At 32.2% G+C, this 14,955-nt stretch overlaps 1 protein-coding gene across 4 annotated transcripts in view; it reads right to left on the bottom strand.

Annotated features, from left to right (window-relative positions):
• Positions 1-2,931: 2,931 nt before the first annotated feature.
• The window catches only part of LOC137644044 (uncharacterized), a 285,405-nt gene continuing 273,381 nt past the window's right edge, over positions 2,932-14,955 (bottom strand). For 3 of the 4 annotated variants that reach the window (XM_068376944.1, XM_068376942.1, XM_068376943.1), the window contains 2 exons: positions 11,886-12,173; positions 2,932-5,632 (listed from right to left, as the gene is read on the bottom strand). In XM_068376944.1, the coding sequence (XP_068233045.1) occupies positions 4,935-5,632; positions 11,886-12,173 (986 nt within the window). In that variant the 3' untranslated portion in view covers positions 2,932-4,934. Of the gene's footprint in view, positions 5,633-10,222; positions 10,278-11,885; positions 12,174-14,955 lie in introns of all 4 variants that reach the window. The other variant, XM_068376945.1, reaches the window with a different exon arrangement.

The raw sequence follows: 14,955 nt of genomic DNA, 5'->3' as shown, positions 1-14,955 counted from the left end.
GACCAACCGAGCCCAAGGTTTTGCCTATAATATTCAATGCAAATACTGCCCTATGTACTAATATTCAGTTATTGGACTTGGGTTAATAGACCCTGTTACAAAGAACGTGGAGAGACACCATTTAACATTAGTGATGGACTACCAAGTTCATCTTCCCAGGATAGAGAACTACAAAATCTGACACAGTAAAATTACAAAAATAAAAGGATGCGTGATACTGAGAAATACAAAATGGTTCACAAAGATAGCTACAGATTAAGATGAAAAATTAGCAATAAATACCTAACAAAAATGATTAAGCATTCAAGAAGTAGCCAATAGATACAAGTCTTGTACCTCAGTTTTAAATTTACATGGTTTATAACTAACATCAATGTACCTCGTAGCTTCCTTTCTATGTGATGGCTGATGGTGATGACCATTTGAAATTGCTTACATTCATATTTGTACTTTCAAAATGGTACTGAGTTTTTGAAATGCAGAATACCCAAGAAGTTATCATGACTGTATTTGCAAATGCATATCATTCAACACTGATTTATACAAGTATGCATACTATTCTGCTTTTACATTTCTTTTACTATACATGAAATATATACAGTACATATGTTGAGCAAAGTTCATATTGTCAACAAAAGATACAATTACAACATTATTTATTTTACAGTTCTGTACTAATATAGTAAGCTCAAGTTATTGCTTATCAGCCTTTAGATTTGTTTTAGTTTACTAAAATATTTGACTATTACATCACAACTTGTTGATATGCACATTGGTACAAGATTGTATAAGCATATAATAAAAAAGGTTACCAAGACAATTAAAGAATGTGTAGAAATAATGTTTTCCACAATCTAAATTTCTTTAAACCCTACTGAGAGATTGTATCATTCATTTTACGTATAGAAGTTCTAAAGCTGTAGACCTACTTAATGCTTAATAATTTTCCTTAGTGTTACCCCAAATTTTGCTTTCAGACTGCTATTATTCATAACCCATTACCATAAAATGAATGGGAAAAGTTTCCAGCTGACAAGATGGGGAAATCAGCTGCTATTAAAAAACCTGTGTTGATTCTATGGTAATGCTACATGAAACAGGAGTCTCTTCTTGCAAAAAATGATTCAAGTGTATTCAAAATGTTCCCCTGTTGCACTTAATTTTAGTTAAAGTAAGTGTTTGCTTTGTGGTTCTTGTAAAAAAATAAATTTGTTCATTATCCAACAGAAAACAATACTGAATCTAATAGAAGATTCTAAAGAAAACTCTGAACTGTATAAAACAGAACAAAACTGTTCCTCAAATTAGTATATGGATAAATTAATGACCTACAAAAACGGCATTAGAATAATATAGTTACACATTACATCGAATAATGATTTTTCCCAATCACATATTGAACCACAAATCCCAAGATATCAACAACACGGTTCCAGCTTAAATCTAACGTAAAGCCTCAATCGTTTTCTTTAATGCCAAATCTCATTACTTTCTTTGAAAGCATAGCCTCTATAGTCCACATAATATAAACACTGTATAGAAAAGATAATTTATAAGTACAATGGTAAATGGATAAGGAAAACCACAAGCTTGTGTGATAGCCTTCTATGTAAGAATTAAGTGGGACAATTTTAATCTGACAGAAAACCTGGATAAAGAAGTTGCATCAACCCCCACAACTTTTCCTCGGACAAAATACTAAATATGGTTTAGTAGGGCTAAACGCACATTTGAAACAACACTGCACCAACATATCAGTTACAAAAAATGGAAAATAAATATAAATACATAATTGAAAGATTCCAAATTGTAATTGCAAGTAGGAATCGTGAAATAATATTTTTGAGGTACTGAACTTGGTATTTATATTTCATTTATATTTCCATGTCTCAATCAATGAAATAAAATAAGGCGCAGTTTACCAATTCCACCTATATGAAACTATTCAGTCCAGATTCACAGCAATATTTCAAAGTAACAAATAGACATGCACCAATGAGGTGGTTGAAAGCCATAATAAAATGAACTTCCTATAAGTACATATCATTCTTCAAGAAATTAATTACCATAAGCAAACGAGTATGTAAAGTAGGCTAAAAACTAATGTTTATTTCCAAGAATTCAACACCCTAAATTCATTGCAAGTTTATAAATCTAAACATGTAAATTTATTCATTACTTGATTTGAATTGGAAAAAATTTGATTATTGTACTTTACAAGCTATGATATTTGTTTGCTCTAAATTTGTCTTATCAAATATTTTCTACTCTTTGATGTTAGAAAAGAAATATCACTTATGACTGAAATTTACAACTCCAAAATACTTTTGAATCATTACAATTGATATACCTTGCTGTTACAATGAAATACTGCTGCTTTAATACCATCACAGCCAGATTATATCTATTAACAAAAGCAAACTGTTATTTATGAACAATAACAAATACAGTATATACAAACAAACCATCCTTGGATTTTACATACAACTCTCAGAAAAAAATAGGAGGATGCTAAAACTTAACATTACAATATGGTAGCCAATATCCCGTACTAAATGAACATGTGTTATATTTTAAAGTCTGAAATGACTGACAGCACTTTTTGGGTCTTCAACTTTTAATAATGTCTCACCAATTAATTCTCAGTTCAAATCAAGTACTGTATTCATAAGTACATACTTGGTTCTGTGTGAAGTGTTGACATTTTCAAGTCATATCTGAAAGATTTCCTTCATAGAAAAAGTAAAATTTTGAACATTATGCAGATAGGTAATTCTAAAAGAACCTAAAATTAATTTTAAAGTAAAAAAAAAAAAAAAAAAAAGACATCTTTCAAATTTTACGAATATGATTGTTATACCATATCTTCTGAAAAAATTGGATCCGATTGAAAGAAAACAGAAACACTTTTTTTTCATTTTGCTTAGTGAATCATTTAGCTACAATGATCTATCAGATTTTTCTTGAAATTTGTTAATTATGGAAAAGATAGAGGATATAAGGCGGAGACATAACCTCAAAAGTTCCATTTAAACTGGTCTATCAATTCAATATTTTGTACTTTACTAAATGGTAAAAAAGTCTGTACTGTACATACATTAAGAAAACTATATGGATCACAACACTTGAACCTGATGTAACTATGTCTTAATGTGTGGTACTTTAAAAACATTTGCATAATGAGCCTAAGTAGAAAATAAAAGTAAACCCAATTTTTTTTCAGCATCTTTTAAAGAATTAAATTAATACTCAACCACATTCAAAACCCAACAAACTTTGGATAGATGGCTCTTTTTGTTAAATGTGACTACTTAACCAGTCTGAGAAATGTGAGACAAGTAGAATGCTATGAAAAAGTTACCACAACAAATGTTTAAAAACAAGAGAGCAGTAACCCTATTCAGAGACTAAAACCTGAGGTCAACGTATCAGATCGTTATTTCCAAGAACAATGTCTTTTCAATAACATATGGGTGCTACAAGATAAATATTACATTTGAGAAACTTAACTGTGGGCATGATAATCTCGAGTAACACCAATATTTCCTTACGTTATATGCTTAAAATGGGTGTGTGCTCATGACTGCAACTACTGTAATGTACAGTATAGTATGCATAATGAGAAAAAGGCATAATAAAATTGCATAACTGTTGCTGCTATTTTGACCTTTGGTTTTTAAACTGGTTTCAACAGTTTGCAGAATAGTAGTCCATTTAATTTTTACTTATTGCATAATATTTTGTGCCAGTCTTGTCTTGCCAGCATGGCTTTAGTTATTTCAATCATGGTTTACCATACTGTTACAATTAGTAAATTCTAAGCTTCTATATACAACAACATGAAGGTCATATTACACTAAGGAACCCATCATATGCAAGGGAATCAAATGTTTAGAGTAAAATGAAATACATTATTTCTTTGTAATAAGTTTGTGGTTGTACATTTTTATAATTAACTTTAGAATAATAAGTTTAATATTGAAAATTATTTTCCATTAGGTCTGTGGAGGCTCTTGACATAGTTTATATGGATCATAGACTATACTTGATATTGCAATTTTACCAAAAGTAATTTTTTCATATCCTCATTGCAATATGACCTTAACACTGCTTGCTGCCTGAGTCACTAAGGTAAGTCTGATGAAGTTTAATAATTTAAGTTGAATCAAATATATTCTAGGTATTTACAGGTAAGCTAAGGGCCCCTCCAAATTAACTGGTAGTAAGTTAAGTATCAAGTAAGGATATTTGCAAGTCACAACATTAGAGAAAAGTAGTTGCTTTAGGAAAAATTACTTTTTCAACCAAGAAAAAATAAATGTGGGGATCAACCATATATTACTGTGTACATATACTATAGACCACCCAAATTTCAAGCAAACAATACCTAGTATTTGGTTTCTTTATTATATTCCCCCTTGTTTACAAAAATAATACTGGATATTGTGTATACATTTTGGATCCCAAAAATATTAGCACATTTTTACAGAATAGTACACAAAAGCAAACTTCTTAACTCTTCAGTTCTGCCAACGACTAGTGTATGGAGGGGGCCCATGTTACTATACAAATTCTACATTTACAGTATGTCTACATTTAATAAAAGTCCCAAGAGAGATTTTCTGTTATCAATTTTAAATTATAGAGCAGATAAAGTGCAACTCCAAGTCGTCATGTTATTAGGAACAAAAATCAGTCACACATAGTCTGTATAATTACACATATTATACATAAGCACTGCTTTCTAACACGGTGGGTCTAAGCTGCCAAATATATTTACTCTCGCTTTTGCAGCTCAGTCTGTTGCACTTAATGAGGGAATCAGTACTATAATCATCTTATACATTTCCTTCTGTACATAAAATTCACAATTTATTTCACATTTGTTATCTACATCCAGAGAAGCATTCACTTATTACTCACTGCTTAAGTTTTTAAGACACCTGCAGAAGACGAGTAAATGAAGAATGAGTTGAAGATAGAGATGAAGAAGAGGAGTGTATTGAATCACCCTCTCGAACACATGGCCGTAAGTTGCCAAAATCTGGGCATGATTCAAAGGCCGATGTTGCTATAGGCTGGTGAGCATCCAGCGCCCCACAAGAATATCGATTAACAGTTTTTTCTTTTGATGCATGTGGCCGAGAACCTCTTAAACGCACCAGCTGTAAGTCAGATACCAGAGCACTAACAGTTTCATTACATTCAGTACTCCCCGTTGACCGTGGTAAACCTGGACATGAACGAGCCCGATAAAGACCTTCCTCACCAGGAAATGGGGGTTCACTACGTGCACGGCTATTACCCATATTTCTAGGTGAATCACATTCCTTCAGTGGATAGGATATTTTTCTTGTATTGATTACTTCTTCTTCATCGGTATCACCATCCCTTAGCGTAGTTACGATTATATGAGTGTGAACTTTAGGACTTTTGCTACTGCAGCTACTCATCCCACTACTACTGCTACTACTCCTTGGACTGTCTATACCACTAGAGATGTTTGAGGCATCACTCCGACCGAGGAAGCGCAGACGTGAGGACATGGCTGCTGTTCTCTGTTTTAGTTCACGCATCTCAGAGTCCAGCCGCTGTTCCACACCACGCAGAAGTTCCTGGGCCATCCGAACACCTGTTAAGTAATAAGTAATTCTGTCAGCTACAAAATGGACTATTTAAATATTTCTTATTTCCTTGGAATAAGAACTAAGGAAATTTCTTTTGTGTAATTTAATCAAATATTTCTTTAAGAGATTATGAATAGAGCAATCCTCAGAAAATCATATGCAGATGATATTGTTACAGTAATGTTCTAGTTATGAAAGTACACATAAAAGAAATCATGTTCAACTGATTAATTTATTATAGTTCATTTGATGCTTGCAATTTTGTCAATAAACATGAACTTTATGTAGCACTGAAACTAGAGCAATATTGCAAAGATGACTCGTTTTTTTGCTTCTGCATATCATTAAATAAAACAGTGTAAACATGTTTGATTTCCCTCTATAACATTATATAGAAACAGCTCTAAAAATATCTCCAATTTAGCTTGAATATGGGAAGGATAAGGAGCTCATTTAGCAGTTTTATGATCTAATTAACATTTTCAATATGCATAACCTTTTTACATAAAGGTAAATCGGAACAAATAGCTGGTTTTGAAAGCTGCTACTATTCTATAATGACCCAAAAGTGCAATACATGCTCTCAACTTACACAATCAATATTAAACCTTTTCACATTCCAGTGACAAAACTAATGAAGGTTATCCAGTAGAAAGTAGCTGATAGTCACTGCAGTGTGAATAATAAAATGGCTTGGTTTGACTATAATAAAGCAGACCTTACAATACTGTAAAATATTACAGTTCAATGAAGTTGTCTGTCTTTTGTTTAATGTATTACAGGTACATTTAATTTCCCATTTAATCCAATATACTTTAAATTGAAGAAAAATTACATCAATATCATCAGGCAATCAAAAAACTAATTTAATACTATCAACGATATTTACTGAAATTTTTAAGCAATTGTGCAGGGTGTAAAATTGATATGAAAATCTTTGAATCCAGTAAATTCTAAATTTATGACGTACTAGAAAATGCAATTTTATATTTGCGTTACTGTACTCAAACTTACACACATTTGTTATGCACTATGTTATGTTTAAATAAAGAACAAATACTGTAACTTAAGACAATTCTCAAATAAAAATGTATATGATAATAATTTTGAATTTTTTTTCTCCATGAACACAAAATTTCTTGTGATCACTTCCCTTTTAAAATCTAGTGTCAGCAGTTGAAAATTACTGTAACTAGTAAAGTAAAAGAATGAACTTCGAAGTAAAACAGTTAAGGTCATAGGGAAGATGGTGATAGTTCTGTTAGGAGTTTCTCAAACTCTTAAGTAAACACATGTTTACAGAGCACATAATTTAACTTCAATGTACAGTACTTTGTTAATTTTGACCAAAAATAAAATGAGATTCCGAGTCGGACGACAAAATTATGAAGCTAACAAAAATTTTTACACGTTTCAATAATAACAACAGTACATCCACAATAGTATTACTCACATAAAATTAGCATATACAATACGGTGTAAAAACATACGAATACTGTGCTGTGCTACTAAAAAATGGTGCAAACTGTAGTGCAATTTTATTATATCTTCTTCATAGCAAGTGAGATCCTGTGCATTAATGGCATTGTTATGAATAATGATACATATACTGTATTGCAAAATATTATGTGGATTCATCTAGACTAATATTAAAAGCAAATATTGATGCATCATTTCTAATGGTCCTAGGCATAAATTTATGCCCATAATATCTATAAAATATCTCGTACTGCTTTAAAGAAGATACACATTGCACAATAACCTCTCAAACCATAAGTGACGGTGAAGTCAGATGTCATCTGCCCCATTGCTTAACACCCGTGCCATCTCAGTAGAATTTTGGTAGCTAAACCTCTTCATCAATTAAGAGAACACTGTACACCATTACAAATTGAAATTGAACATTATGGGTAGAAAGCCATTAAAAATAATCCCAAGAATTATGTTAACTTGAACCTATACCTTCGAGTTCTGAAGCCTACTATAAGCGGGGTCTGAAAAAGTATACTGTATACAGTATTCTAGAAAGTTAACCCTTCACGTACAACTGAATACTTGGAATAATATTAATGGTAATAAATAAAACCTTTGAGGTTATAGGGTTGAGTAATACTGTACTTAAAATACTTGGATAAAATATCAGATAGCACTTCCTTTTCAGTATGTAGCAACTAACAAAGAGAAGTTACAATAGAGTTTCTGTTTCTTAATTTAAACTAACAAATACTTCCATGAAGATGTAATAAGACTGTTGCAGGCAAATGACATTTACCCTAAATAACGGATTTTGACGTAGGAAAAATCTATTTTTGGGCGAGATAGCCATGTCCTCCTGATAGAAGTTCCCTTCGACAGCTTCCTACTGTATAATATTTCTGCAAGTGATATTACAAGAGAATTACTGTCAGGTATCACAAGTTCTAACCCCCGGGAACGACTATCCGAAGATATCGTGTATAATCAGGGACGTATCCGAAGATAACCATAGATATCTGCACCCCCAATAGACTTTACCCAGTCTAATCCACTAGAGGAAGGATAAGTGACGAGCCGTTACATATCCTCTCACCCTACGTTGCCCGCGTTCGTCTCTGAAGCTGTCTGTATCAGTCTTGCCTTCTCAAGGCTCAAACTTAAACAGTAATCTGGAAATTTTATTCCAATGTTACCTGATTTTGGCATGATGTTCCTAATCTGGTAGTAGAATTAGTGGAACTTCAGAAGTTCAAATTGATTGCAAATGTTTTTCTGTTGAGTAGGTTGGCATAAGTCTTTTCATAGTTTATATATGATTTATCTATTTAATGGTGTTATTGGTCCTGACATACTTTTATTTCTTATTTCAAATACATAGCGTGTTCCTTACATCTCAATTTCCTTTCTGTGGTAGACTGGACTGGTTTCCCTGTTTAGTTTAGCTAGTGATAATAATAATTCTAAGTTGCAGCATTGGAAGAAGGTAACTGATAATTTACTTCTTGGGTTTTGGCAGACTTCCTTGTGATAAATTATTGTTCTGTATTAAACTCTTGTTCTCGCCATCTTTTAACTCCCTTGGGTAAAGTTTAGTGGTGAATAGTAACAATGTGAATTTTATTGCCGTATACTTTACAAAGTATTTGGTACCAGAAGAGGAAACTCTATCATGGAATAATACATGCAAAAAAAAATATTTAACTATATTTATACGCTGCCCAAAACAAGAGATTTGTCACTCCTTTACAAACACTTTTCTTCACTTTATATTTTCATTTACTTTCATTTGCAGGTATTTTGTACAGTACTCATGATATAAAACTTTGTCCAAGTTTTTACTTTGTCTATTATTTATTTGCAATGTCCACCCTAGCATGTACATGCTTATATCTATAAAACTGCAAGAACCATTCCTACTTCTATTGCAGTACCTATTCAATAAGTAAATTTAAGTGCCTTTGAAAAAGGATTACTTCCATTACACCATCGAGATTTACCAAAAGAAAAAAAGAGTATTTCAGAATACTATAACAAATGCTTTCTGCCCAATGCATTAATGTGGCTCAGAATGCAATGGGGGGTGGAGTAAGAAATACCATCATTTTCCATTTTGTGCAAATAATCATGCAGACATACAATAAAAGATAGTGCAACATTTGTTAGTTGAGAGATAACTACAAATCAATAACTAATAAATTGTTATGACAGCTTAGCAAACACTACAGATATTAGGTGACAATACGTACAACAAACAAACTAGCAAAACTTCACTAAAAGATAGGTAAAGGTTCAAGTTTCTTCTTTGTTCTAAAATGCCCATAGAGAGTGCAAACGTACTTCGCAGCAACATGAATTGAAGACGTCACTCAATACTATTTATCCCATTTTCAACTACAGTGCTGAATACAATATTGATAACATAGGATTGATGAAGTACACTCAGGACCTTCCAACACTACAGAGGCAGAAGAAAAAGGCAAAAACAGCGAGCTTTTTGTTTTCAAAATACAATTAAAACTAGAAAATTATACACTTTTTTTTTTTTGTTTGCAACAATTCTAAAGAGAAAATATTTGTCTGAAACAAGCATTCTTTCTTCTAAAATTCTTGAAGTATAATATGCACTAATGAAATATTGAAAGGCTGCAAATGCCAATATTTCAGGTTTAAATTAAGGGATTTAATTCTGCTTAGAAAGTTGAAAAAAAAATCCATAGTAACAAAATCAATATATGGTATGGAAAGTTTAGAAATTGTCAGTAATGGAAAACCCTTTACATGAGAGCTGTTATGGAAAATATCAGTGTAAAAATTACTAGAAATATTTGCAGCATACCTGTACTGCCTTAAGAATATCAAAACCAGATTTGGTATCAACTCAAGGAGTAGGCTATCTAATGTATCTGGAGAGAATTAAAATCCCTCTGGTGAAAAGAATACGCACTGAATATAGTAAGAGTACATACAGTACTTACAATTTTGAAAACAGGTATGAAAATGAAATTCTATAAACACAAGAAAAAAGTATTGTTTCAAACATCTTTCTTCACTATAGTTCGGCAAAGCAAGCTGGTTTTGCCTATATCAAACCATGTCATTTACACAAACATGATGCCTACCTGAGAGTTCGGGGCTGGTCCCTTTTCGGTCGCTCCAGGGACACTAGGCTTACACCTAACACCAACAGGAAGAAGACTAAAGTTAAGATATCTACCAAAATCAATTTGATATCCACAGCTTACACAGACTGAACGTCAAAATAGATTTCTACTGACGATACATGTACAGAAACACAATATCAATATTAAGGTATGTTACATCAAAATTTCTGTTAAACATATAGCATACATATCTAGAAAAGCCCACAAAGACATACTGTACAATGGAATACATAAAATCAGAACATATGTCACATGACTAAAATACTGTACACTTTAAAATTAGGAACCCTATCAACTTCATGATTATAATTTCTAGACTGCAGTGTACATATGTATGTATGGATGGATGAATTGAATGGTTGTCAGCTGTTAATTCCACTTCATCAGGTAATTTTGAACAAGGCGCATTAACACTAACAATCACGTTGAATAACTTCCATTCTTCAAACTCTTTAAGATAGTGTTATATCATGAAATGTTTCATTGAAAACCTCTCTTGTAATTACAATAGAGAACCTTTCTCTGACTAAAAAAGTAATGTATGTAGGGATAGAATAATAAAGGTAAATAGAGAGCAGTGCAGCTATTTATCTACTGCACAAAGTTATAAGCCATATCTGGCAAACCATATCACATAAGCAATAAAAACAAATGCATATACAGTACTTTGCTAAAATCCCTTTTAAACTATTCCTTTTTGTATGATATGGCATTCCTACATTAATGGAATGTCAACTACTCTTCTGTATACTATAATATTAGGATTTATTGTGAAGTTTACAGCCATATAATTTGGATAAATTAAATTATATACACTACAGTATATACTGTACTTCTAAATAAAACTCCAAACAATTAATACACTAGGCAAGCACTTACTGCTGCTCTTTAATCCCAAAAATTAGAAACTAATTGTTAGTACTATTTTTTAAAATGTTACTACACTTTTTATTGGTTCATGAACAGTCATACAAAGCTAATTCCTATGTCTAGAACACTTATATATAGTTCTTTTCAAAACAACAAATTAAATAAAGACCCCACAAAGCAATTCCATTCACATAAGAACCTCAAGATTAATGAAGCAAAATTTACAATATATACAATAAAGGCTGAGAGGACTTTTGGCTGCACTTGATCTAGAAGACCTCTTATAACTGTTAAAGGCATGAAGATCTTCTCTTTTACCCAAAGTTCTCAGAAACACTTTTAGAGAGTGAAAGTACTTTAGAGTTTGTGAAAATTTTTAATTTTTTTTTTTTTTTTTTTTTTTTTGTGATGCAAACATTTTAATAGCATAAAATTTTAAAGCCCATAAGTACATAAACAGATTTTCAGCGGAACATTTTTAAAAGTTCTTTTGAAATTTTAAGCTGTCTACAGTAGAAATATGACAAGCTCTTATTGAAATGTTGATTACACCACTTTACAGAAAATGTTGATATGAGAGTGATTTCAGAAGGCAGCAATGTTCCATTGATTACAGCTTAAGGACATACCCCAATATTGTAATACTGTACAATGATCTGCATCCTGGAACCTGGAATTGATGTACAGCATTATCTAATCCCCACTTCTGTACATGGTGTGAATTAAGAGAAGCAAACAAAACAAATCCTACCTGCTCCTATATTGATGGATTGTCTTGGCGGTGTCCACTCATGTGATTCCACTTCACAACTCCTCCTCTTTTCTTCATTCTCCTCTGTACTGCTACCCCGACTTTTCCTCTTTTCTGGAGTCATACGTTTCTCTGGAGATATCTTTGATTCTGTTGTAGGTGTGTGAATTGGCGTATGGGAGCTGGAAACTGAAATAATTGACTTCGGCCCGTCACTTGTAGGTGTGACAGCAATATTAGATAATTGCAGCTGGAGATCTCTGGGACGTTCTTTAGGCCAAGGCACACCTGGAAAGCAAGTGGAAAAATAACTGATTAAATCTAAAAGAAAAACATCAAGAAAAAAAGACAATTAACATACTGGTTTACAAAATTATGACTATTACAAATACTATAATTAAATGGCAGGCACTAAAATATAACACTTTACTGCACCTTCACCACATAGCAATACACAAAAAGTATGCGTACATTCAGCATCTTTTAGATCAACTGCCAAGCAAAATCACAAGATTATTATATATCAGTATGCAATGCTGCATTGCAAAACAGAGCTAACTTTGCATCCCCTACCCAAGGCTTCTGTTTTCAAGCTCTACAAAATAATAGGCAATGATGCTATGAAACATTTTGGGCTCCATTCTTTAACTGGTGTAAATTTACCAGGAAAGTAGGTATACTGTACTGTACATCAAAAGGACAGCATTAAGGGTAATTGACTGAAAATTATAAAACAAAAACACAAATTTTGGAGTGCACAAGGCACAAGACTACTTGTAAAGTAAAAATATATTACAACTTGAATGATTTTGAATTCTAATTCAGAATAAAATTTTTTACACTTATCTTACACTTCATGAAGTCTATAGGCATTACCTTCGGAAAATAGATAAAGCAGCTATCAAGAACAATGAATTAGAACGGCAAAAAAGACGAATTTACGTGTTATTCCACCGCAACATCAAACACTAAGTTAATTTCTTATTTAGCTAAAGCTCAATATTGAATGTCCAAATAAAGTTTGTTCTAAACATGAAGGCTGATGCTTCTTCCAGTTTACTAAAAATATATGTACATAGCATAGCAATAAACATATTTTAACAAACAAGACATATACATACACACATTTTATGTTATATAAATAAATATATATACATACACACATTTTATGTTATATAAATATATATATATATATATATATATATATATATATATATATATATATATATATATATATATATATATATATATATATATATATATATATATATAGATAGATAGATAGATAGATAGATAGATAGATAGATATAGATATATATATATATATATACACACACACACATATATATATATATATATATATATATATATATATATATATATAATATACACACTGTATGTATACAGTATATTTTTATGAATCTTAGTTTTGTCTCCCCCACCAACATTTTCTCCCCACCTCCACCTTTTGAGAGACCACATTGCCATCCTTGAAGGAATAATACCCAAAGTATAATTCCTCCAAGCTTCCAATTAACTCCACCGGGGATGTAGGAATGGGGCTGCTATTCCTGCTAATCCCTTGGAGGAATAAACCTTAAATATTATCCCATGGCTAACTCCGCAAATAGACATCGGCAAAGAATCAGATTTAATCGAGTCTTGCTGCTATAAACATCTCTAAATTTCCTTGTGATTCAAGTTATTTATTTTTAAAAATGTACGTATGTTGTCATTTCTGGTTGCTTTTGTATTTTGATTTCTACGTTACTCTGGTATGTCCCCTCATTTACTGAGAAATTGGAAGGGTCCAAGTGACTTGGCTGTGCCTGAGTTAAACAACTTACCAGAACATGAGGATTGAAAGCCGCAGTGATAGTGAGCATAGATAAAGTCAGAAGCGAGAACATGACGGGGCAAACTTCACTTTTGCATTCAAGTGTTCATTGTTTAGGCCATGATCTAGGTAGGGCTAGGAATGAAGAAACTGGCAGGCACGCAATTCCAGAATTACATGTTTACTTACTGTATGACATTTGGCTATTAATTTTAAGGTGTTGCCCCTCCTATAATCCATTCTGCATGTTTATAATTGGTTGTACCACCTCTAAAATTATTGCAAAAAACTACAGTATTGGGATCCATTGTCGTATACTTTCATTTAAAGTCTAATTTGTAGTCATCTTGCTGTTCATATTAAATCCTTACATAGGTTCAAATTACAGTTCTAAAATATAACAATTATGTTTCAATACCATTATTTTTTACTTCAATTTTAATCTTGCTGCTCACCAAGGCAATGCTATAAGACTGCAGTGGACTAGAAACAACCTTACTTCTGAACACAAAGTTCTACCAAGTTGAATACCTATGAGTAGACAAAGGTTTTCCACTTTGCCCTCCTGTCTTTGGCAGGTGAACAGGTAAAGAGACCGTAGCGCTAAGCTAGGTCTGGTAGCATTGTTTGTTGTCAGATCCATGTCTTTTGTTTTAACATTCTGGCATCATTGTCTCTCATGTCTGCCACCCATTAGGCATGATAACGATGTTTGCTTATGGTGCAGTGCCTGGTGATGTAGACCCACAATGTAAGACAAACAAATTTGTTTGAACACTGTTGATCCTTACAAGTTTTGTGTGCTTGAAGTTTCCTTTGTTTTTATCCATTTGGTGCCCTCAGTGTGTGAACATGGAAGATGATAAATATTAATACATAGACATTCTAAAATTAGCTAAAGCTAGGGTATGAGAAGGGCATAATTAAAAAATAAATTGAGTAAGCTTACTAATTTGATCAGTATTTTGTTTACGAGTTTTAGTGTTATCATCAGCCATAGTAGTTACCATGACACAGTGTACTATTAGAATAATTTAGTTCTTTATGTTAAGGTAGGCTCAATTTTCTAATCAAATAATGAGCTCAGTGATTGTTAAAAGTTCTTTATGATTAATGTACCTTTTTGGAGGTAGACTCACTATGGTACTAGCCTGACTGTATTTCACTTTAAAAGATGTTACCTCGCCTAATATCATTAAAAGTAATAACATTTCAAATGAAATGAATACCCAC

The sequence above is a fragment of the Palaemon carinicauda genome, chromosome 7 (assembly GCF_036898095.1).
Source record: "Palaemon carinicauda isolate YSFRI2023 chromosome 7, ASM3689809v2, whole genome shotgun sequence".
Classification (NCBI taxonomy): Eukaryota; Metazoa; Arthropoda; class Malacostraca; order Decapoda; family Palaemonidae; genus Palaemon; species Palaemon carinicauda.
The sequence above is the reverse complement of the archived record's forward strand: the minus strand, read 5'-3'. Positions and strand labels throughout refer to the sequence as shown.